We start from the raw sequence: 23,349 nt of genomic DNA, 5'->3' as shown, positions 1-23,349 counted from the left end.
TTGCTATGTTGCCCAGGCTGGTCTTGAACCCCTGGCTTCAAGCAATCGTCCTGCCTGGGCTGGGATTACAGGCCACTGTGCCTGGCCTTAGATACAATGTTTTACTCATTGGATCATGAAGCTTACTGAAAGTCTAGATCAATGATCTTCAAACTCTTTTGATCTGCATGTATCTCTTACAAATAAGAAAAATTTTACATAGGCATACATTTTTCTTATTTCTAAATTTTAAGTATTTGTATTATAAAACAAGAGTTCTTAAAGAGATAGGATAAGCACAAATATTAAAAATTTATATATTTCTTAAAGATAAATAATGTAGTTTTTCAGGATAGTGAGAATGACATGATTTAATATGCTTCATTAAAAAATCATTTAACACTTTTTTTTTTGTTTTTTTTTTAAGAAAGAGTCTCACTCTGTCACTCAGGCTGGAGTACAGCAGCATGATCTTGGTTCACTGCAACCTCCATCTCCTGGGTTCAAGCGATTCTTGTGCCTCAGCCTCCCGAGTAGCTGGGATTATAGGCGCCTACCACCCCTGGCTAATTTTTCCATTTTTGGTAGAGATGGTGTTTTGCCATGTTGGCCAGACTGGTCTCAAACTCTTGAGCTCAAGTGATGCGACTGCCTTGGCCTCCCAAAGTGCTGGGATTACAGGCATGAGCCACGGAGTCTGACCTCATTTAACACTTTATAACAGTCATTTAGAAATCAGATTCTAAGCTTGGGTTTTCTGAAACGTGATTTAACAATTGCTAGCATTGAAAAAGAAAACTCATGTAGATAACAAAACTAGGTGCGTTTGAAGTGTGCTTACTAAATAATCATTTTCATCTACCAATTATGCAAGCTTTCAATGTGATTTATCTAGTTTATTATTTTCATCTCCCTGGCTCTAAGTCAGTTTATTGCATGTTAATAGGAAGGGGTTACAATTTTGTATTTTTAACAAACAAATTTGACACCTGCTGAAACTCTGGAAGACTTCTAAACAATTTAGAAAGTTCTATTTCTAGGGTTTTCAAGTATTTAGATTTGAAATTTTAACACTTATGTTGTAAACTGCATCTCCAATCACTTCCTTCCTTGCTTACTCTATTCCAGCCATACCTTTCTGTTATTCCTTGATATCCCAAGTATACCCTCACTTCCAAACCTTTGGATCTGCGTGCCTTAGCCTCCTTCATTGCCTTCTGGTTTGTGCTGTGCTCCCTGAGCACATTACATAAAGTAGAACACCCTTCCCTCCACATCATTCTCCATCCCCTTCCCCTGGCTTTATTCATCTCTCTCGTACTTCTCACCTGACACACTTTATTTTTTCATAGTCTGTCTATTTTCATTAAAATATGATCTTCATATTATTTGCTCATTGCTGTCTTTTATAGCAAATAGAACAGTGACTGGCACATAGCATGTCACCAATAAACATTTGTTTTATGAATGAATGATAATTTAAAGCAATAATCTATTCTCACATCAAGAGAAATGTACCTCATATATTTTGGAAACTTTATTCTAAAATATTAATGAGATCTCCCATCTACAAGATCCTCTCCTTGTTTGATCATCTCTTCTGATAGAAACTATTTCCTAGTTGTTAACACTAATCACCATTAACTGGCTAAGATAACTATTAAAATAGATACTCCATAGTTTAGGCCTTTTAAAGAAAAAAATATTATATTTGTATCTCTGTTTGTAGAATCCAGGGTTCAAAAAGTCCAACTTTTATTTTATAAATACATACTCTTAAATTAGAAGTACAGCTCACCTTAACGGACCTTAATGGAAAAATGTGTTCCTTAAAGATGAATACAAGCAAATAAAAAAAAAAGAATATTTCTATAGTTAATGGCCATAAAATCTCCATGTCCAAATTATGTTGCCCCAGAATAAATATTAAAATCAAGAATACAATCAACAATAACACCTATTACAATCAAAAATAGTAATCTTAGCAAATGTTATGGCTGTAACTTAATTTTTGTGTTCTTTATAGAAAGATCTTCTGTAAGTGAAAAAGAGAAAGGTAGATGTGCCCAAGGTCATTTGACTTATTAATGTCCAAACTGGTTCTGGAATCTAGGTCTCCTCACTAGCAAATCAAGTTTTTTCACTATTATCAAGAGGAGAATATGGCTAGGGAATTAGTAGTGACACAGTATGGACAATGGTAAGGTAGGACTCAATGGAATAAAAACTAAGGCAAAGGACTATTGCTCAGTCATTGTGATTTCATAGAAATATCAAGTTCTTAGATCTTTACATGCACAACACTATCTTTTACTTGTTAACAAATGTCATTCCCAGTGTCTTATGGAAATTCATACAACTGATGATTTCACACAAAAACATTACTTCTCCTCCCCCACACTCCCACTTAAGTGTCAAAGCGAACCAAAAGCACAAAGACAGAATGAAGTAGAGGTGGGTAATAGCAGTTCAATGACTCAATAGTATAAAATGGCTGACAAATTATACTGAGGACATTAAAAGAACGCTTCCAGGACAGAGACAGCACTTCTCCCCTCTACAAATATTCATCAGTTCTGGTTACCGTATGTAAAGAAAATATAACAGCTCTCACCCAGAAGAAAACAACCAAGATGGTGAAGAGGAAACAAAGTTATACCATCTAACAAATGGCTAAAGAAAAATAGTTTGTTTAGTCTGGAAATTTTCTTAAAAATAGGAAGGGTGCGGGGGATGGGGAAGAGGAAGCAGTCCAATAGAACAGGAATTAGACTTGCTAATCTAGTTTCCGAGAATAGAACCTGTGTTTACCTGGGATCTCTAGGTGAAAGTTTTAGAAAGATACATTTTGGATCATCACAGGGAAGAATATTTTAGTAATCATTCCTAACTGTAAATAGGTTACCTCAGGAGATTGAGCTTCCTTTCTCTGAAAGTGTTCAAGTAAATGCTGGACTACCATTAGGAAGAGGGGAGAAATGTTAAACAGAATTAAGCAACAGACTAAGGGCTGGCGAGGTAACAAGTATGGCCTAGACCCAGAAGATCTCTGAGGGTTTTGTTCAAGTGCTGAAATTCCATGTTTATAGAGGAAAAGGACAAAGACATAAAGAATAATTTCTCACCTTCCTTTCTAATAATAGTTCTCTCCAAATCTAGGACCTAGGACTCACCTGTGTTCCGGAGAAAAGTCTTTTTAAGTCCTTACAGGAAGACTGTGAAGCAAAAAATATGAAATGGGAGGCTGGGGTTATGGCCTACTTGAATGAACGTTCAAGTCTTTTTTTTCAATAAGCTCAATTGCAATGATCTATACTGCTCTCGGTTCCCTACAGTTAAACAGAGTAGTCACCTTCAAAGGTCTACAGTGCCTTTATTACCTGTGGATCAAACCCAAAGGAATGATCTCTCCAAAGAATAAGATAACATGCATAGTATAATCCCTGATCCTCAAGATGTACCCTCTGAATATATTATTTAAAAGTTACACACTGTAACTGAAACCCTAAGCACAGTTGATTTTACAAATGCTTTATGTAATTTCTAAGTTCAAATAATATCTTAGGTAAGGGTATTAATTTTTGATCAAGGGTTTATTTTTCTCCAATTGTAGATTCAGAAAATTCATTACTATTTTTGCATCTCAATTTTTCTTAACTGAGGTACCTCAGTCCTACAGTTTCTCCCAAACATTTCCACTTTATCTCATGTACTTCATTATTTTCCCCAATCATTTTTCTTCCGCAGCTTAAGAAATTAGTCATTTTCTTTTGTTTGTTCTTCTGTATATATGTTCCTACACATAAGGTGACTATATAGATGCAGCATATTCCTATACTGTGAATAAAATAAACTCTGAACTAGATGTGTCCTTATTTTCATAACTAGTGAAAGGAGAGAGATATGGCTATAAACAATAGTTATTAAAATAGATGCAGAACTTTTTATACACATACCTGAACTGTTTGGACTTGTGGAGACTGAATAACTGATGGCTGGGCCGCCTGAATGACTCCATGGACTTGAACTGTCTGCCCATTGGGCAGCTGTACTAGAGTTACAGTTGGAGCAGAAGATGTTGCATGAGCTGCTGGCATAGATACCTATGGTGTTGAACACAGAAAAGAATTATCATCCCAGACACTCTTTGGCAGTACTCATGTTCAATATGAAATAACATTTTAGAAGCAAAAACGTGACCTTTTTGCTAGAATGTATTTCCCTGATATGAAAGTAATGACTAAATTTAATATTCTTTAACAAAAAAAACTATAAAAAACACCAAAAACTATACCCCTACCCTTTTCAGCTGTTCCCAAGTGACAAAAAAAAAAAAAAAAAGCTATTTCAATGCTATACCAAATATATAATACAGACTCTCAGAACATGAGGTATCACTTTATTTGTATGGCACTTTACATTTTCCCACCTGCTTTCATTTCCAATTTCTGATTTCGCTATTTGAAGAAAATGAAGACTCGGTGATAAGGATCTCCATTTTAAGAGCAAAAATAACTGCTCAACGAGATTAAGTGTTCACCCAAGGTCAACAGATATACCATCCTTGAAGAAACATAAAATTCTTCAGAATATGTTAAATAAGTCACATTCTAAAATCTAACTGCTCTCAAGCACGAGCAAACCTGACCTACTAAGTCTAGAACTAACGCAGTTTTAATGAGTCAATATCCAGGTTAAAAGGGTCCTTAGATCATACATGTCTATCAGATGTTATTTATTGCTCCTATGCTTGAACGCATTCAAGGATAGGAATTCTATTTGCTAATTCAGGAAACAGTTACTGGGGACCTATGTTCCAGGATTAATGTTAGAACTGAAACTACAGAAGTGAGAAAGAGAGGGGTTTCTGACCTCAAATAAATTACTGGGGGTATGTATGTGAAGGAATGGGGAAAAGAGACACAAATAAATACAATTCAGTTTAGTAATGAGGTTTGCTAAAAGAAAAATGGACACACTGAGGAGAATTACTCTACCCAACCTAAGAGAAGGGGAGGCTACCTGGTAAGAATGTGAATTTAAAACAAAAGAAAAAATTTAGAGTTGTTATTATTACTTACAGGGAAGAGTCAGAGAATTTCAAGCAGAGTGGAGCAGTGGCAAAAGCAAAGAGAAACAGCATACATGGCAGAGTGGGATAACCAGCAGCTCAGCACCAATGGAGCACATAAGTGTGTTACTGTATGATGTTTGAAGTAGGGAGAGAGAAAACAATGGAGGCAGGTGGGCCTAGAAGTGCTAGTCATAAAAAGCCTGTATTATGTCACATCAAAGAAATTGCATTCTATCCTGAGGGAACTGTAGAATCCACTGAAGGGCTTTTGAACTCCTAAATACCAAGGTGATTTTTGCTTTTAGATAGATCACTTTAGGCCAGGCGAGGTGGCTCACGCCTGTAATCCTAGCACTTTGGGAGGCTGAGGTGGGTGGATCACCTGAGGTCTGGAGTTCCGAGACCAGCCTGGCCAACATGGTGAAACCCCATCTCTACTAAAAATACAAAAAATTAGCCGGGTGTGGTGGCAGGCGCCTGTAATCCCAGCTACTTGGGAGGCTGAAGCAGGAGAACTGCTTAAACCGGCGGGGGGCAGAGGTTGCAGTGAGCCGAGATCGCGCCATTGAACTCCAGACTGGGCAACAAGAGCAAAACTCCATCTCAAAAAAAAAAAAATCACTTTAGTGGCAGTGTGAAAGATACGTATTTTGGGGGGAAAACTGGTGGTGGGGAGACCAACGAAGAAAGCCCATGCAGTAGTTAAGGAAAGATGATGAAGGCCAAAAGTAGGGCAGTTAGTAGTAGCAGAGATGGGAATGAGGGAAGTGATTTTATGAAAATTTGGAAGCAGTCCAGAAACGGCTTTATGAATGGTTAAAAGAGGTGACAGAGGAACTGCAGATGACCCACATTTCATGTCTGAAAGAGAATTGGTAGACTATGTCCTTAATTGAAAAAGAGAATGCAAGAAGTAAGGACAGCCTTTTGGGTAACTGGAGTTGTAATAGATGATGAGCCTAATCTGACATCTGAATTTGTAGAGATGTTTATTTTAGCAGGCAGTGAAATATTTGACTGTGAAGCCTGGGGGAAAGATCCCTATAAAAACAGAGTCTTTGGCATACAGGTTAAAACCAGGAGCTTCCATCTCTGGATAGTAATAAAGTCCTTCCTTATTAATCACTTTCTCTCTGGCCACTGTAAGTCTTGCTTAGTCTTATTTGGTTCTCAAAATGTGGTCCATGGAATAGCTTCATTAGAGTCACACAGGATACTCGTAAAGTTAAATCTAACAGGAACCCAATGGTACTTCCCCTGACACTGAAGTTTGAGAACCATAACCTTACTCAGAGTATCTCATCTCAATTCCATATAAATGCTCTTCTAATATTTGAAGCAATTACTATGTTCTCTTTCCTGAGCCTTCTCTAGGGAAAATATACCTAGCTAACTCAATGAATAATTCCTTTTCTACACTAATAATTTTATATAATGGCTCCTTTCATTACAAATTTATAAAATACAGACAATAAAAAATAAGAACCCTTTATATTCCTATCACCCATAGCTAATCACTTTTAATATTTTTGCTGTAGATCTTCTAGATGTTAAGGCACATGTACATTCAACTGACTGACTGAGATGGAGTCTTGCTCTGTCACCCAGGCTGGAGTGCAGTGGTGTGGTCTCAGCTCACTGCAAGCTCTGCGTCCCGGGTTCATGCCATTCTCCTGCCTCAGCCTCCTGAGTAGCTAGGACTACGGGAGTCCACCACTACACCTGGCTAATTTTTTGTATTTTAAGTAGAGACGGGGTTTCACCATGTTAGCCAGGATGGTCTTGATCTCCTGACCTCATGTTCTGCCCGCCTCGGCCTCCCAAAGTGCTGGGATTACAGGCGTGAGCCACCACGCCCAGCCCATACATTCAATTTTTATAACATGCTATCTTTACTCAGCCAACCCTTCTTTCTCATAAAACCATTGGAAAACATGCTTTACCATACCAAAAACACAAATTGTGAGAAAATGGAATTCCCAGGATGACACAATACAGCTGACTCTGGGGACAACCAGAGTGGACAAAATAGTGTGACTCCAGAGATAGATATGTTGAGGGTTATCATCATAAAGATGCCTACTGGCATTGCATCTTCTTCTTCTTTTTTTTTTGTTGAGAGGGAGTCTTGTTCTGTCACCCCGACTGGAATGCAGTGGCGCAATCTTGGTTCACTGCAACCTCTGCCTCCCGGGCTTAAGCAACGCTCCTGCCTCAGCCTTCCGAGGTAGCTGGATTTACAGGCGTGTGCTACCACGCCTGTTTTTTTGTATTTTTAGTAGAGATGGGGTTTCACCATGTTGGCCAGGCTGGTCTTGAACTCCTGACCTCACGTGATCTGCCCGCCTCAGCCTCCTAAAGTGCTGGGATTACAGGCGTGAGCCACGGTGCCCAGCCTAGCATTGTGTCTTCTTCTTTCTAGAGGGCAAAATGCACAGATGAGCCCAGATTCTTATGTGTTGCCCCTGTATTGATGGAAGTCCTGGTTCTCTCCCCTTAAGTCCTGCAGCCTGCCTCGTATGAGTACATTAAATGTATCTAGCTTTGTCTTATTCCTGAAGGCTGGAGGTAAGCCCTGGTGGTCTTACGAGAAAACACAGAACAGCTCACTCCTTCTGACTATGTTCTTGCTGGAAATCTAGTATCTGGCTCACACTATCTCAGCCAGACACCAAGTGTGGTGAGCCCTCTATTTCCCATTATTCATTCTTGCTAGGTGACTTCTCTAGGAACTTTTAAACTCTTGGAGAAACTGAAGCTACATATATCAGAGTTTCTGTTAGGATTATATTCTCCTGGGAACCTTCATCTGAAAGAGGCGGTATCACACTATTACCTAGCAGGTCTGTATTTGCTATTTGTTTTTTAAGTTAACCACCTTTCTCATTCCTATCTATGTAAACAGCTATTAATAAAATATCTGAGGAAAATACATGCAAACACACACATAAGAATGAGAGAAAATATTCTTAAAGATAGGATGTTAAAGACAAAGATGAAATGAAAGTATCAGGAATTATATTTAAAATATACAGGAAACAAGAAAACTACTATCATCCTTAAAATTTCCTTACATGTCAACTTATTTGCTTATCCTAATTTTTAGTTTAGGTATATAAACTTAGGCTTTCATATTATCTGCATCTGCACTGCTGAAAAATAAATCTGTGTCATACAAAAAAAAAAAAGCAGTTGTCATACAGAGCCAAGGTTTTCCTTCCTTATCTAAGAGCACCAATTAATTTACCCATAAGTTTAAAATGTAATTATTTCTGGGTCATTTCACTAAAAATACTGTATTATTGTTTAATAATACATTTTACTGTTGTTATTGAATACTATCATTTCTAAACATACGCTAATACTAAGTAAACAGGAATTTTGATATTGTAAGAATTATCTCTTGCTCATTCTATGTATATCTATGTAATAACAACTAAATTCTCTTCGAAACATATTCCTCTAGGAAGAGTCACAAACTGGAATCTCTCCACGTATTTTATACCTGGGCTAATGTGGCAATCTGTGGCTGGGCTTGAACTGTCATTTGTTGGTTTTCAGCTTCTGTTACAGCTGCATCTCCACTCTGCTGGTTCTCGGCTCCAGATTCCATGGTCATTTAGTTACCTATAATAATATGGAAGAGTGTTACAAGCACCACAGTGCTTTGTGCTTTCATGACTTTAAAGGCAAATTTCAAGTTATAAATAGGTATATACGTGGTGGTTAAGTTACCAAGTGAACTCAGAAATCTAGTTAAAATATAATGTAGCTGAATTACTGTCAAACTTGTTCAAATACGCTGAGCTATAAAAGTTCTTGTCCTTTCGAAGAAGAAAAAAACATTTCTTCTCCCTCGGCTGTTTCTTCCCAATGAGATATTACCTTGTCTAGAAATAAAAGATTCTTCTCTTACATAAATCTCCCCTACTAACAAGGAGAGGTGCAGTGGTAGCAAAATTATAATTTTTCAAAACTATACTCATCGGGTACAGAGAGATGGCAGAGAGTGGAAGTGAGCTAATGATGACAGAGTCTATTAGATATTGGCTTCATAATACCTCCCATAAGGGTATTTCCCCCCATAAGAGGAAAGAAACAGGAATTGTAAGCTACTTCCAAAAGTGATTACTAGTGGTAGGACAAAATCAGTCCGTTTCAAGCCCAAATTTTTTTTAGAGATGAGGTCTCGCTCTGTTGCCCAGACTGGAGTGCAGTAGCGTGATCACAGGTCATCTCAATCTAAAACTCCCGGACTCAAGTGATCCTCCCACCTCAGCCTCTGGAGTAGCTGAGAATACACGTGCATGGCACCATACCAGGTAATTTCAAAAGCCCAAGTTGTGGAATTTCAAGGTAGAAAGGTGGAATAAATGGCCACAGAGCCAAATCAGAGGTGCCAAACACGGAAAAAGTTAAGGCATTCTGATACCTTACCCTATGTATAGCATGCAACACTATACTGTACACATATATACATACACAGAGAAACACCTTTTATATTTTTTAATTGTAAAATTCTGTGTAAGGTAAAAATTCGTATTACTTTTTGGGCTCTGCTTTGCTAAGCACTTAGTGTATCTGTTGGGTAATCTAACACTGGATGGCAGAAAAAGTGGAGTGGAGAGCAATTCCTACCAGCAGTAGCTACTGTAAATCAAGGTTAGAGAAATCTCTGTTAACTGGGGAAACAATCCTGTCTAAAGGATTCAGGAAAACAGGCAATGTTTCTAAGGCCTGTTATAATTCAGTGTCTCGCATCTTATCTGTCAAAACAAATTTGTTAATACTGACGGACTACCTTTAGTGATTCCACAAATAACACAAAAAGCCCACGACTTTTCCAGAATATATTTCATTTATTTTACAACTCTGAAACTGATCATCAAAACTGTCACTGATCCTTGTGATCATTACACTCCATCACAATGTATTACATACTAATACATTTTGCTGTCACTCATAAGGTTCTATAAAAAGAAAGTGTTTTACAAGTGACAGTTTAAAAAATGAAAATGAAAATATCTCTGTAGAAATGAATATAAATAGTTTGGAAATATCAAAATCCACAAAACACAGATGATAAGGAAAAAGATCAATAGACTTGAATACATTATTTAAAATATTCATAAAGCCACCAAGACAAGTGCACTGACCATATAATCAATAGTAATATCCAGAGATGTAGTTCAATGGTATTTGCTGTAAAATTTTTTAATCATAACAAAAAAAAAAAAACCACCTGAAAACAATTATCCATCATTAAGAGAACCATTACAAAATTGTAACAATGAAAAAATTTAATATATTGACATACTGTAAAATAGAGCCCCATTTATATTTTTAAAAAAGTAAAACAAATTGTTGTAAAGGTTTATGCATGCAAAAGGTGTGCAAGATTAAACACTAAACTATTAGCAGTAGCTCTGAAGAGAGAAATAGAATTTTGTAGAACTGTACAGAATGACTTTCACCTTTAACTCTAGACATATTTCAGTATTTTAATATTGACTGAAGTTTCTTTCTTCCCATGAGCATGGATTCAGGATTACTTGTACAATTAAACTTTAATGTCACAAGACATGTATAATATTATAAAATAATAAATCAAAACTATAATTTTGATACAAAGTTTTTAAAATCTCAGATACTTTTTATATGAAATTACCATTTTTGTTTAAATTTTGCCTATTTACCCTATATTTCTAAATTATAAAAAATAACTTAAAAAAGTATCAAATAACTCTGGTTATCACTGGTGATTAACTTACTGAGTTATATTTTGCAATCTTTTTATTTAAAAATAAAAAACTTTATTTTTAAACTAAAAATAAGACAGACATCAAATGTAACAAACAACAACAACAAAAGTTTACCTGGGCTGGGAGCGATGGCTTATGCCTGTAATCCCAGCACTCTGGGAGGCAGAGGCAGGTGGATCACCTGAGGTCAGCAGTTCAAGACCAGCCTGGTCAACATGGTGAAACCTCATCTCTACTAAAAGCATAAAAACTAGCCAGGCGTGGTAGTGGGTGCCTGTAATCCCAGCTACTTGGGAGGCTGAGGCAGGAGAATTGCTTGAACCCAGGAGACAGAGGCTGCAGTGAGCTGACATGGTGCCACTTCACTTCAGCCTTGGTGTCAGAGTGAGACTCTGTCTCAAAAAAAAAAAAAAAAAAAAAAAAAAAGTTTACCTGTAAGTTATCCATACTTTTCATCTTGAAGAAAATGGCATATAAAAACAAAAAACTAATTTCAGTAACAATAAAATAAATAAATAAATACTCTCAATGACAGTACTGAGTCAAGGTAATAAGAGCAGACATTCACAGCCAGGTGTGGTGGCTCATGCCTGTAATCCCAGCACTTTGGGAGGCTGAGGCTGGTGGATCACCTGAGATCAGGAGTTCCAGACCAGCTTGGCCAACATGGTGAAACCCTGTCTCTACTAAAAATACAAAAAATTAGCCGAGTGTGGTGGCAGGTGCCTGTAATCCCAGCTACTTGGGATACTTGGGAGGCTGAGGCAGGAGAATTGCTTGAACCCAGGAGGCGGAGGTTGTAGTGAGCCGAGATCACACCACTGCACTGCAGCCTGGGTGACAGAGCTAGACTGTTTTACCAAAAAAAAAAAAAACAAAAAAAAAAACAGTAGACATTCACAATTTTTTCTCCATTTCTCCCCCTGCAAACCATCATTTTATCTAGAATGAAGATAAATACAAATGTATCATAATACCTCCTTTGTAGACAGGGTATACACAACCATTTTTAAAGGACTTTATTTCAAGCCACATTTTTAAAGCTATGCTGTCATCTGGTATGTGTACTTTTACTCTACCATTTGATTAAACACAATCTAACGCACAGATTGATCATTTATTTCATTTTTATTTACAACACATTGAGACTACTTAATTTTTTTTTGTCATTTAAGGTACAGAACACCATTACAACTTTTTGTTTTGGAAAATAAAATATTACTGTATTACAATAAAGGAACAAAGCCATTAGTGAATACAAGTAAATTTTCGTTACAAAGACATACTCAAAATGCTTTTCATCCTCTTCCCTCCACAACTGGATAATATTTCTTTTTAAAACAAAGTGTGATATTTCCAATGTATAGGAGCCCAATTTAAACAACTGGTGTTTTATTATCATTTCATTCAAGCAGCCTACCAATCCTTTTTTGGGGTAGAGGATAGCCTTCTTAATTTTTATAATTTTTATCTTAAGTAGATACCAACAACTTAGGCAACAGTACAAATATAATAGTTCATCAGAAAAAGTAGGCCTTTCCTTAAAGTGCTGGTGAGAATTATTTTGGACTCTGAAAGTTTTTTGCTCTTTTTGTTTATACCCTCAGGTATAGAGAGGAGAGGTGGTATAGTATCATGTGTAGAATTTTTAATTTTCCTATTTACCCAGTACCAGTCTAGCTGGCAGTGCCATAATCCAGACACATATGTGAGTTCCCAAGTGGTATGAAGGAGATTCTTAATTCACTAAACAAATGCAAAAAATAAATAATAAAAGACTGAATAATGCTATAAAATAAGAAAGAAACCAGATACATATGAACTCAGAATGTTACATGAAACATCAGGCTTGGAACATTAGAAACAGAATGTATTGTAAAGTCATAAAGTCACTTAAAATATACTATTGGCTTGATAGTTTTGTAATTCTTGTTCTTTCAATGATTCTGTTTTTAATATTTATTTGGCATTAAGGTTTAAGATTTGGGGGTTTTTTGGATTTATCTTAAAATTAACATAAGACTAATCCTTTAGAAACTTTGAGCTTAGCTAACAAATTTTGAAATAGTGCTATGTTTAAAAGAAACAATTTTTTAACCGATTCACAGATATGTATCATTTTGCTACAATGGTCTCTGGAATTCTACCCCTTAATATAAAAAGTAAAAAGCCAAGTGATTCTGTAGTATTATTCATTCAATCTTTAGAAAAACAAAGAATGTTGTTCTAAGTAGGTGGGAAACACAGCCTAACACTTGATGACAAGCAGGATTTGTCACCAACTGGCATTGTCTCTAGTGGTTGTTAGACAAACTAAACTTTCTGTGTTTTAATTTCTCATCTGTAAAAACAAGAGGGATGAATTAAAAAATTAAAAGATGCCTTTTTTGTGTGTGTGTGTGTGTGACAGAGTCTCGCTCTGTCGCCCAGGCTGGAGTGCAGTGGCACAATCTCGGCTCACTGCAAGCTCCACCTCCTGGGTTCATGCCATTCTCCTGCTCAGCCTTCCGAGTAGCTGGGACTACAGGCGCCCGCCACCAGGCTCGGCTAATTTAACATTTATGGTAAAGGAAGTATTTCCTTTTATTATATACTAATACATATAGCAAAGAATGACACATTGAGTAAGAGGTCACCTAGCCTCTTGATCCTGGGCAAATACAGAGATATTCTCATCCATTTGTACAATAATGAGACTGTAATACAACCTGAGATTATTAGCAGTATTTTTTTTTAAAAAGCTACAAGCCATACTTCTACCTAGTGAAGATTCTTAGTGGAGATTGTCTTTTATCTATTATGTTGCTCTGGTCATAACTGTTGTTAAGTTATTAAACAGTTAATTAACAGTCCCTTCACTTAACTTCTAAAGTTTTTTCTTTCCATTCTAGCCTCAAGAAATTTATCTGATTAGATTTCCCAATAGTAAAGGGACTTTCATATCCCATATTGTAACACTTTCATACCCCTTTCCACAGTAAAAGCGGTAGTAGATATTAAAAAGTTTAAAATGTAGTTTAGGTAAACATCTCAGCAACGTGTCAAATGAGTGCTTCCTCGGCATTTAAAAGAGACTGCGTTCAGCAATAGTCAGGAGAATGAGAGAATTCCAAAGAGGCATTAAGGATGAACACAGTATTGATAAGTTTGGGAAGAACTTTTTCTACAAGAAAAATGGAATGAGCAAAGGTTTGAATTATAGCCCTGTACAGAAACGAGTAAGTTAGTGGCTGATAAGAGACTTTGTATAGAAAACAAGGAAAAAAGATAAATGATAATAGCCACTGAGAATAAAGCAATGAACAGAAGAAATTTTAAAAACTCTGCTTTTATGTAGCTTACATTCTAGTAAACAAGTAAAACACATAAGTCAGATGATGGGAAGCGTGTAGAAAAATAAAGCTGGGAAGAAGGTTGGAGGTTCTTAGTATTATAAAGGTTGACTATATAACCCTTATTAATAAAGTAGCATTTAAATTCATCTACTCAAGACCTGCACAGAAATATACTGAATCAGGGACAAATTCTGGCACCACTGTTTCCTTACTTAACTACCTATAGCAAGTTAACAAAAATCTTCATCAAATTACAAATTAAAGCTCATAATAGAAAGCAAGCCCATACTACCACTTTTTCTTTCAATCATTAAGCAAAAGGAAAGAATACATACTTTCACCTTAAAATATTTGACCTTTAGGAAATGTCCCAGTCCTTATAATCATCAACATTCTAGTCCAAGTTTATGAAAAATAAACCCATCTTCCCCACAACCTAGTAAACTTTCTAAACTCCTAAATCTAGGGCAATTTTCATCCCATTTAGGATCAGAGATAACATTCAAAGAAATAAGTTGTGAATTTTGACTGTAAAGAAGAAATAATACATTAATAACTAATAGAACACATGCTATGATTAAAAACAAAAAAATAGAATGACCTCAACTAGAAGTGAGAAAAACACATTTCCCTGCACACTAACAAGTGGGCAACTCCTCCTGAACTCTCAGCAATCAAAAATTCCAGGGATTTAAGGAAATCACATGGCAGAACTCCAAAGTCTCCAAGGTAACCACAGCAAAAGGCATATTTGGGCACATGATTTTAAAACTGAATGACTATTTTGTTGTTACAGTCAGATATGTTAACTAAAAATACTCTTCATAAGTATATCTAGAAGTACCTACATGTGATACATAATTATTTCTAAATAGCTATGTTGTACCTATATTTAGTTTTTAGGGTAACTGAAAGCCTTGCTAATACATTTTTTTTTTTTTTTTTTTGAGATGGAGTCTCGCTCTTTCGCCCAGGCTGGAGTGTAGTGGCACGATTTCAGCTCACTGCAAGCTCCGCCTCCCGGGTTCAAGCGATTCTCCTGCCTCAGCTTCCCGAGTACCTGGGACTACAGGCGCATGCCACCATACACTCGGCTAATTTTTTGTATTTTTAGTAGAGATAGGGTTTCACCGTGTTAGCCAGGATGGTCTCGATTTCCTGACTTCGTGATCTGCCCACTCTGGCTCCCAAAGTGTTGGGACTACAGGCCAGGCAGGCATGAGCCACCTCTCCCGGTCAAAGCCTTGCTAATACATTCTTACACCCTTCAAAATACCTTTATTTTCTAAAGTGTTATAATGTTCAGGTGCTACACAATAGACTTTAGCTTTCCAAGAATCAGTAACTATGTTGCACTGTCTACTGTTTTCCTCTACTTTTTTCCCTGCACTTTTTTTTTTCTTAAGTAGGGGAGGGTTGTTAACCTTAAAATACTTGTCATTTATCTTTACCATATGTCCAATCTGGGAGAACTGAGATGTATCTAATCAATACTGGAAAATTAGCAATGTTCCAGGTTTCTGATGCTAATAATAGTCTATTGGTGTTAAATATAGCACATCTTCATTGAGACCAGACAGTCAAAAAAGCATATTCAAATGTCATATGCCTATACATGTATGTATATATGTACACACACTCCTCAACAGATCAACTTCAACTGAATAAACCTTAGACTAGATTAGACTGATCACACTGTAACAAAGGTTATAAATATTTTAAGGGGACAAGTTAGAGCAGGCAATGTGATAAACGAAAATAAATTGGTATCTTTATCAAGCTGAGTTTTCCCTGTGCTCCCACCAAGGTCCTTCTGCTTTAAACAGACAACAAATCCTTATTTCAGCCTCCAATCTAGACATTAGAAAGCAAGAAAAGTTATACATGAAGTTAACTCTGTGATCTGAATCTGATAAAATTTAAATTACTTATAAGACAGGAATAAAAGCATGAAAATTTGTTTACTTTTGTAAACTATGTATTAATAGAAAACACCAAAATAACCCAACCACCACCTTAACCACCAAAAAGAGGGCGATATATAGCAAAAAGGAATCTTTTTTCTTTTTTTGTGGGGGGCGGGCGAGGCGGTGCGGGGATGGAGTTTTGCTTTTGTTGCCCAGGCTGGAGTGCAATGGAGTAATCTCGACTCACTGCAACATCTGCCTCCGCGGTTCAAGTGATTCTTCTGCCTCAGCCACACAAGTAGCTGGGATTACCGATGTGCACCACCACACCTGGCTAATTTTTGTATTTTTAGTAGAGACAGGTTTCACCACGTTGGCCAGGCTGGTCTCAAACTCCTGACCTTAGGCGATCTACCTGGGTCGACCTCCCAAAGTGCTGGGATTGCAGATGTGAGCCACCAGGCCTGGCCCCAGGAATCTTTTCAATATTATTTAAGAAAATAAATTCTCTGATTTATTTATTGGATTTAACTCAGAGAAACTGTTTAAGTTCAATATTTTGTATTTTATAATTGCAGTTTTGTAATTACCAGGGTATTTGAATGCCATCCTTGATAAATAAACTTGTTTTTAAAAAATGTAGCATACCCAGGCTGGGCGCGGTGGCTCACGCCTGTAATCCCAGCACTTTGGGAGGCCAAGGCGGGCGGATCATGAGGTCAGGAGATCGAGACCATCCTGGCTAACACGGTGAAACCCCATCTCTACTAAAAATACAAAAATTAGCCAGGCGTGGTGGCGGGCGCCTGCAGTCCCAGCTACTCGGGAGGCTGAGGCAGGAGAATGGCGTGAACCTGGAAGGCAGAGCTTGCAGTGAGCCAAGATCATGCCACTGCACTCCAGACTGGGTGACAGAGCAAGACTCCGTCGCAAAAAAAAAAAAAAAAAAAAAAAAAAAAAGTAGCATGCCCTATGACAAAGATATTGTTCTTGAAGGAAGTATTTAACAGATATGTGTTAGAGAAATGCCAGCCAGGCGCAGTGGCTCACACCTGTAAATCCCTGCACTTTGGGGAGGCCAAGGTGGGCAGATTACTTGAGGCCAGGAGTTTGCGATCCACCTGGCCAACATGGTGAAACCCTGTCTCTACTAAAAATACAAAAATTAGCTTGGCGTGGTAGTATGCACCTGTAATCCCAGCTACTCAGGAGGCTGAAGCACAAGAATGCTTGAACCTGGGAAGTGGGGGTTGCAGTGAGTCGAGATTGCACCACTGCACTCCTTCCTGGGTGACACAATGAATGAGACTCCATCCCCCCCAACCCAAATAAAACGTCATCTGATAAACAGAACCATACTGCACGGTTTGACAGCCATCTCAGAATATGTGACTAAATCTATAGCACCTTTCAACAAGAAGGGTGTAGTGCTTTCTTAAAGTTTTTTTTGTTTGTTTGTTTTAAATTAAGTACTTGCAAAGTTTACTTGCCTTGTTTTCCTTCAGGTAAGACTATAATCAAGAATTTGAAACAAGTCTTCATGTATATGGCCACCAACAGACAGTGTTGCTTAGCTAAGCAGCAGCCATGACTATGCATTATTTTAGATAACATTTTTATCTCATATCTTTTCATTCCCCTTTCATTCCAAACACCCACTTAATGGGTGTTTCACAGCTTTTTACACTTTGAACATTTCGAAGAACTGATTTCACAGAAACCTCTATACATGAAGCATTACAAAATGGCTATTTGGAGCTCATTTTTTTTAAGAAAAAAGAGATTATATACTTCCTACAGTTACTTTGACAAAAGCAATTTTTATGTTGACAAAGAATGAAGCTGTCTTCAAATGTTAGTTCTGCTTTGTAAACTAGCTCAATGCTGAAACTGTAAGGACCCAAAAGTTATTATGCCCCAAAGTTAAATACGTATAGCCTACTTACATTTACTTACGAAAACCAAAGTGATTATGTCAAAATCACTACATCCAAATGGGAGATGAATGTCCAAGTGTTTTAAAAATAAGTTTATGAAGTAACATTTGTTATTTTGAATTGTTATTCTTGGTGAATTATTTACAAATTGGACATGCAAGAGTGAAAATTCAGTTTTCTTCAGGTGAGACAGACATGTTATGGGAGGAATTATAATGCAGGAATTCTGATGTTAGCTAACTTCACAGATAGAGAACAAAAGATATTAAGAGATTTGTAAGGAAAGTTCAAGACTTCAGGGTTATACCAGATAGCCTCCAATTATAAAAAGTGAGGAGTTCTCTGTAATATTTGGCAATGGAACTATGCGGACTATTATGTAATATGCTAATTAGTTTGATTACATTTTGCTTACTAGTCAAACAGCAAAGGAAAAAGCCCAAGAACTCAAAGGTACCAAGGACATACTGGACTACATTTAAAAACCAACCATGGTTAATCTATAAAACTGACAAATGGCATGCAGACAACAGTACATACTTTATGTACAGGCTTTGATTTTTTTTTTTTTTTTTTTTTTTGAGACAGGGTCTCACTCTGTCTCCCAAGCTGGAATGCAGTGGCATGATCTCAGCTCACTGCAACCTCCACTTCCCAGGTTCAAGTGATTCTCTTGCCTCGGTCTCCCAAATAGCTGGGATTATAGGCACCCACCACCACACCTGGCTAACTTTTTTTATTTTTAGTAGAGATGGGGTTTCACAATGTTGGCCAGGCTGGTCTCAAACTCCTGACCTCAGGTGATCCGCCCACCTCAGCCTCTCAAAGTGCTGGGATTACAGGCATGAGCCACTGCGCCCAGCCTACTGTTGTTGTTTACTTTTTAATCTTAGGGTTTACTCTTGGTGTTGTACATTCTACGGACAAATGCGTAATGACATGTATCCACCATTACAGTATCATACAGCGTATTTTGCTTTATGTACAGTATTGATAAAAGACTTGCTTCAAGTTCAGGCATCTTCATCTTTAATCTTGAAAGAATCAACATAAAGTCCAACTGTCTATGTAGATGTACTGTTTATCACCAACCTGGTGGTGATTTCTGGTAAGGTCATTTTGATGACCACAATCTCATGCTATTTCTCATGTCTCGGAGGTTGGAAGTACTATCATAGTAAAGTATCAGAGTTAATAAAAACTCAAAGTAGAAAACCTTCCTTTTAAGCTTTGGACAATGAATCTAATTTCCTCAGTTAAAAAAAAATATGTTTGGTCAGGCATGGTGGCTCACACCTGTAATCCCAACACTTTGGGAGGCTGAGGTGGGCATATAACCTGAGGCTGGGAGTTTGAGACCAGCCTGGCCAACATGGAGAAAGCCTGTCTCTACTAAAAAAATACAGAATTAGCCAGGCATGGTGATGCATGCCTGTAATCCCAGCTACTTGGGAGGCTGAGGCAGGAGAATCGCTTTAACTCAGGAGGCGGAGGTTGTGGTGAGCCGAGATCGTGCCATTGCACTATAGCCTGGGCAGAAAGAGCGAAACTCTGTCTCCAAAAAAAAAAAATTCACTTCCTTTAATCTGTACAACTCTAAAAAGGAATTGTTCCTAACTTTTACCTTTCAAATTTATGACCCTTTAATAGGGAATCACTCATTAAACAAATACTCTGTGCCTACTACGTAGTAACGCCTACAGAGCTTTCAGCAGAACTGAAAATTACTACACAGTAATAGTCCCATACTATGGGACTATAGCATAATACATATAAGAACTTTTCTCTGGAATTAGGCCAGGCAGAGTGGCTCGTGTCTGTAATCCCAGCACTTTGGGAGGCCAAGGCGGGTGGATCACTTGAGGTCAGAAGTTCGTGACTAGCCTGGCCAACATAGTGAAACCTCATCTCTACTAAAATACAAAAATTAGCCGGGCATGGTGGCACATGACTGGAGTCCCAGCTACTCAGGAGGCTGAGGCAGGAGAATCGCTTGAACCCAGGAGACAGAGGTTGTAGTGAGCCGAGATCATGCCACTGCACTCCAGCCTGGGCAACAGAGTGACTCTTGTCTCATTTAAAAAAAAAAAAAAAAAAAAGAACGAACGAATATTTCTCTGAAATGCTTCTACATTGTTGGTGGTGTTAGTTCAACCATTGTGGAAGAGTGTGGCAATACCTCAAAAACCTAGAGGCAGAAATACCATTCAACCCAGCAATCCCCTTACTGGATATATACCCAAAGGAATATAAATCATTCTATTATAACAATACATGCAGGCATATGTTAACTGCAGCACTATTCACAATAGCAAAGATATGCAATCAACCGAAATGCCCATCAATGATAGACTGGATATAGAAAATGTGGTACATATACACCATGGAATACTATGCAGCCATAAAGAACGAGATCATGTCCTTTGCACGAACACAGATGGAACTGGAGGCCTTTATCCTTAGCAAACTAATACAGGAACAGAAAACCAAATACCGCATGTTCTCATTTATAAGTGGGAGTTACATGATGAGAACACATAGACACTACAGTAGGGGGGTGGACAACACACACTGGGGCCTGTCAGAGGTTTGGGGATGGGAGGAGGAAGAGCATCAGGAAGAACAGCTGGCAGATGCTGGGCTTAATACCTGGGTGATGGGATGATGTGTAGAGCAAACCACCATGGCACACGATTACCTATGGAACAAACCTGCACATCCTGCACATGTACCTCTGAACTTACAAGTTGGAAATAAAAAAGAACCTTTCTCTCAAGAGCTTACAAAAACTAATGAGAGATAAAATATGTACTATATATGAAAGAGCTTGACACGTATAAATTATTATAACTAGTTTAACTATAAAATCCTTCCAAACAAGTACTTAACACCAGTAATTTAAAACCATAAACTTCTATTTGGAAATGGTAGGAATACAATGAATTGTGGAAAAAAAGAAAGAACAGCTTCCTATTTGTGGTAATCTGATGCAGATCTGATTAAGAACATAATGAAATCAATGTATTTTTTCATGATCTTGGCTGGAATATTTACCCTAAGTGAGTTATTTATAAGTTTAAACTAGTATTACTTAAAAACAAAAATTTTGGCTGGGTGCAGTGGCTCATGCCTGTAATCCCCAGCACTCTGGGAGGCTGAGGTGGGCGGATTACAAGGTCAAGAAATCGATACCATCCTGGCCAACATGGTGTAACCCCGTCTATATTAAAAATACAAAAAAATTAACTGGGCGTGGTGGTGCGCGCCTGTAGTCCCAGCTACTCGGGAGGCTGAGGCAGGAGAATCACTTGAACCCAGGAGGCGGAGGCTGCAGTGAGCCAAGATAGCGCCACTGCACTCCCGCCTGGCGACAGACTCCATTAAAAACCAAACCAAACCAAAACAAAACCCATTAATAAAACAAAAACCCTGAAAACTTCACCAAGAGATAATGCAGTACTACAAGAGTGATGAAGACTACGCCTTACTTAGTGTGAGTTTCTACACAGTAAATACATCACTTAAATTCTCCAGGACTCAGTAAATACATCACTTAAATTCTCCAGGACTCAGTAAATACATCACTTAAATTCTCCAGGACTCAGTAAATACATCACTTAAATTCTCCAGGACTACTCACTCCCCCTTCATAGGTAAATGTTTGTAACTGTGAATTTCCCAAATATGGTAGAGTGTATGAGTTATACACTACAATCACATAGTCATTATAATACATTCTCTCATAATAAATAACAAATTCTTGATTCATAGTTACAATTGGGCCTCCGTATCCAAAGATTCAGCATCTGTGGATTCAACCAACTGCAGATCGAAGATGTCTGGGGGAAAAAAAATCCCCAAAGTCCCAAAAGTAAAGCTTGAATTTGCTGCATGCTGAGTCCTATATTGAACCCATGAGAGTCAAGTGATGGGCAGGCACTGTATAAGGTATTATAAGTAATCTAGAGACGATTTAAAGTATATGGGAGGACATTATCGGTTATATGCAAATACTATGCCACTTTATATAAGGGACTCAAGCATCTGTGGATTTGGTACCTAAGGAGGTCCTGGAACCAATTCCCCATTGATACCAAGGGACAACTGTGCTTTAAATTAAAATGTTTCACTCAAAATTATTTCTCGATTTTCATCTTTGCTTCTTTCATCTGTCACTACAGACTGAAGGATATGGACACAGAATAAAGGGAAGGCCTGAGGTAGCTAGATTGTAACTTCAAATACACATTAGTAGCTTTAGTTATTTTTCATTAAATAATGGTATCTTGTTTGCCTGGGCTTTCACAGAGATCACGGAGATATTTTTTAAATGTTTATAATAATTAAACAAGAATTTATGATGTACAAAATATAACACCAAAACACAAACAATAAAAGAAAAATTAGATGAACTGGAAATCATAAAAATTAAAAACTTTTGTGCTTCAAGAGACACCATCAAGAAAGTGAGGAAAACCCACAGGAGAAAATTTTTGTAAATCATATATCTGACAAGAGACTTGTATCCAGAACAATAAACAACTACAAAAGCCAACCCAATTTTAAAATGTGCAGAAGATCTGAACAGAAATTTTCCCAAAGATATACAAATGGCCAAATCAGCACATGAAAAGAAGCTTCATATCATTAGTCATGAGGGAAATACAAATCAAAACCAAACTGAGCTACCTCTTTGCACTCAGCAGAATGGCTATAATTAAAAAAACAAAACAAAAACAAAAACCCCAAACCCCCAAAAACAGATAATAACAAGTGTTAATGAAGATGGGGGAAAATTCAAACCCTCATACACTGCTGGTGGTGCAGTAGATTGGAAAACAGTCCGGCAGTTCCTTAAATGGTTAAACACAGTTACCATAAAATTCCATTCCTGAGTATATACTCAGAGAAATGAAAGCAAGTCAACATAAATGAATATTTATGGCAGCATTACTCATAACAGTCAAAAAGTCCAAATGTCCACGAACTCCACAAATAAAATGCTGTATATCCATAAACTGGACTATTATTTGGCAATAAAAATGAATGCTGATACATACTACAACATGAATAAACCTTGAAAATATTATGCTAAATAAAGGCAGCACATCACAATGGACAGTAGGCTATATGATTCCACTTATACACAATGTCCAGAATAGGCAAACCTATAGAGACAGAAAGGAGATTAGTGGTTGCCTAGGGCTGCAGGTATGGGGAGATTAAGAGGTGATGGCTAAGAGATGTGTAGGTTTCTTTTAGGGGTAATGAAAATGTCCTAAACTGATTGTGGTAACAGATGCACAACTTTGTGAATATACTGAAAACCACTGAATTGTACACACCAAATGGGTG

At 37.5% G+C, this 23,349-nt stretch overlaps 1 protein-coding gene across 10 annotated transcripts in view; it reads right to left on the bottom strand.

The window, feature by feature from the left end:
• LOC105468005 (cAMP responsive element binding protein 1) overlaps positions 1 to 23,349 on the bottom strand; it is an 84,636-nt gene that overhangs the window by 49,053 nt on the left and 12,234 nt on the right. For 5 of the 10 annotated variants that reach the window (XR_011610004.1, XR_011610005.1, XM_071073309.1 and 2 more), the window contains exons 2-3: positions 8,559 to 8,680; positions 3,936 to 4,082 (exon numbers count right to left, since the gene is read on the bottom strand). Coding sequence is in view for 7 of the 10 variants with exons in the window: in XM_071073309.1 (XP_070929410.1) it covers positions 3,936 to 4,082; positions 8,559 to 8,672 (261 nt within the window). In the remaining 3 variants the exon portion in view is untranslated. Of the gene's footprint in view, positions 1 to 3,152; positions 3,195 to 3,935; positions 4,083 to 8,558; positions 8,681 to 14,751; positions 15,012 to 23,349 lie in introns of those variants that run through there. The other 5 variants (XR_979228.2, XM_071073307.1, XM_024788576.2 and 2 more) reach the window with 2 other exon arrangements.

Source organism: Macaca nemestrina, chromosome 11 (genome assembly GCF_043159975.1).
Source record: "Macaca nemestrina isolate mMacNem1 chromosome 11, mMacNem.hap1, whole genome shotgun sequence".
Taxonomy (NCBI): Eukaryota; Metazoa; Chordata; class Mammalia; order Primates; family Cercopithecidae; genus Macaca; species Macaca nemestrina.
The sequence above is the reverse complement of the archived record's forward strand: the minus strand, read 5'-3'. Positions and strand labels throughout refer to the sequence as shown.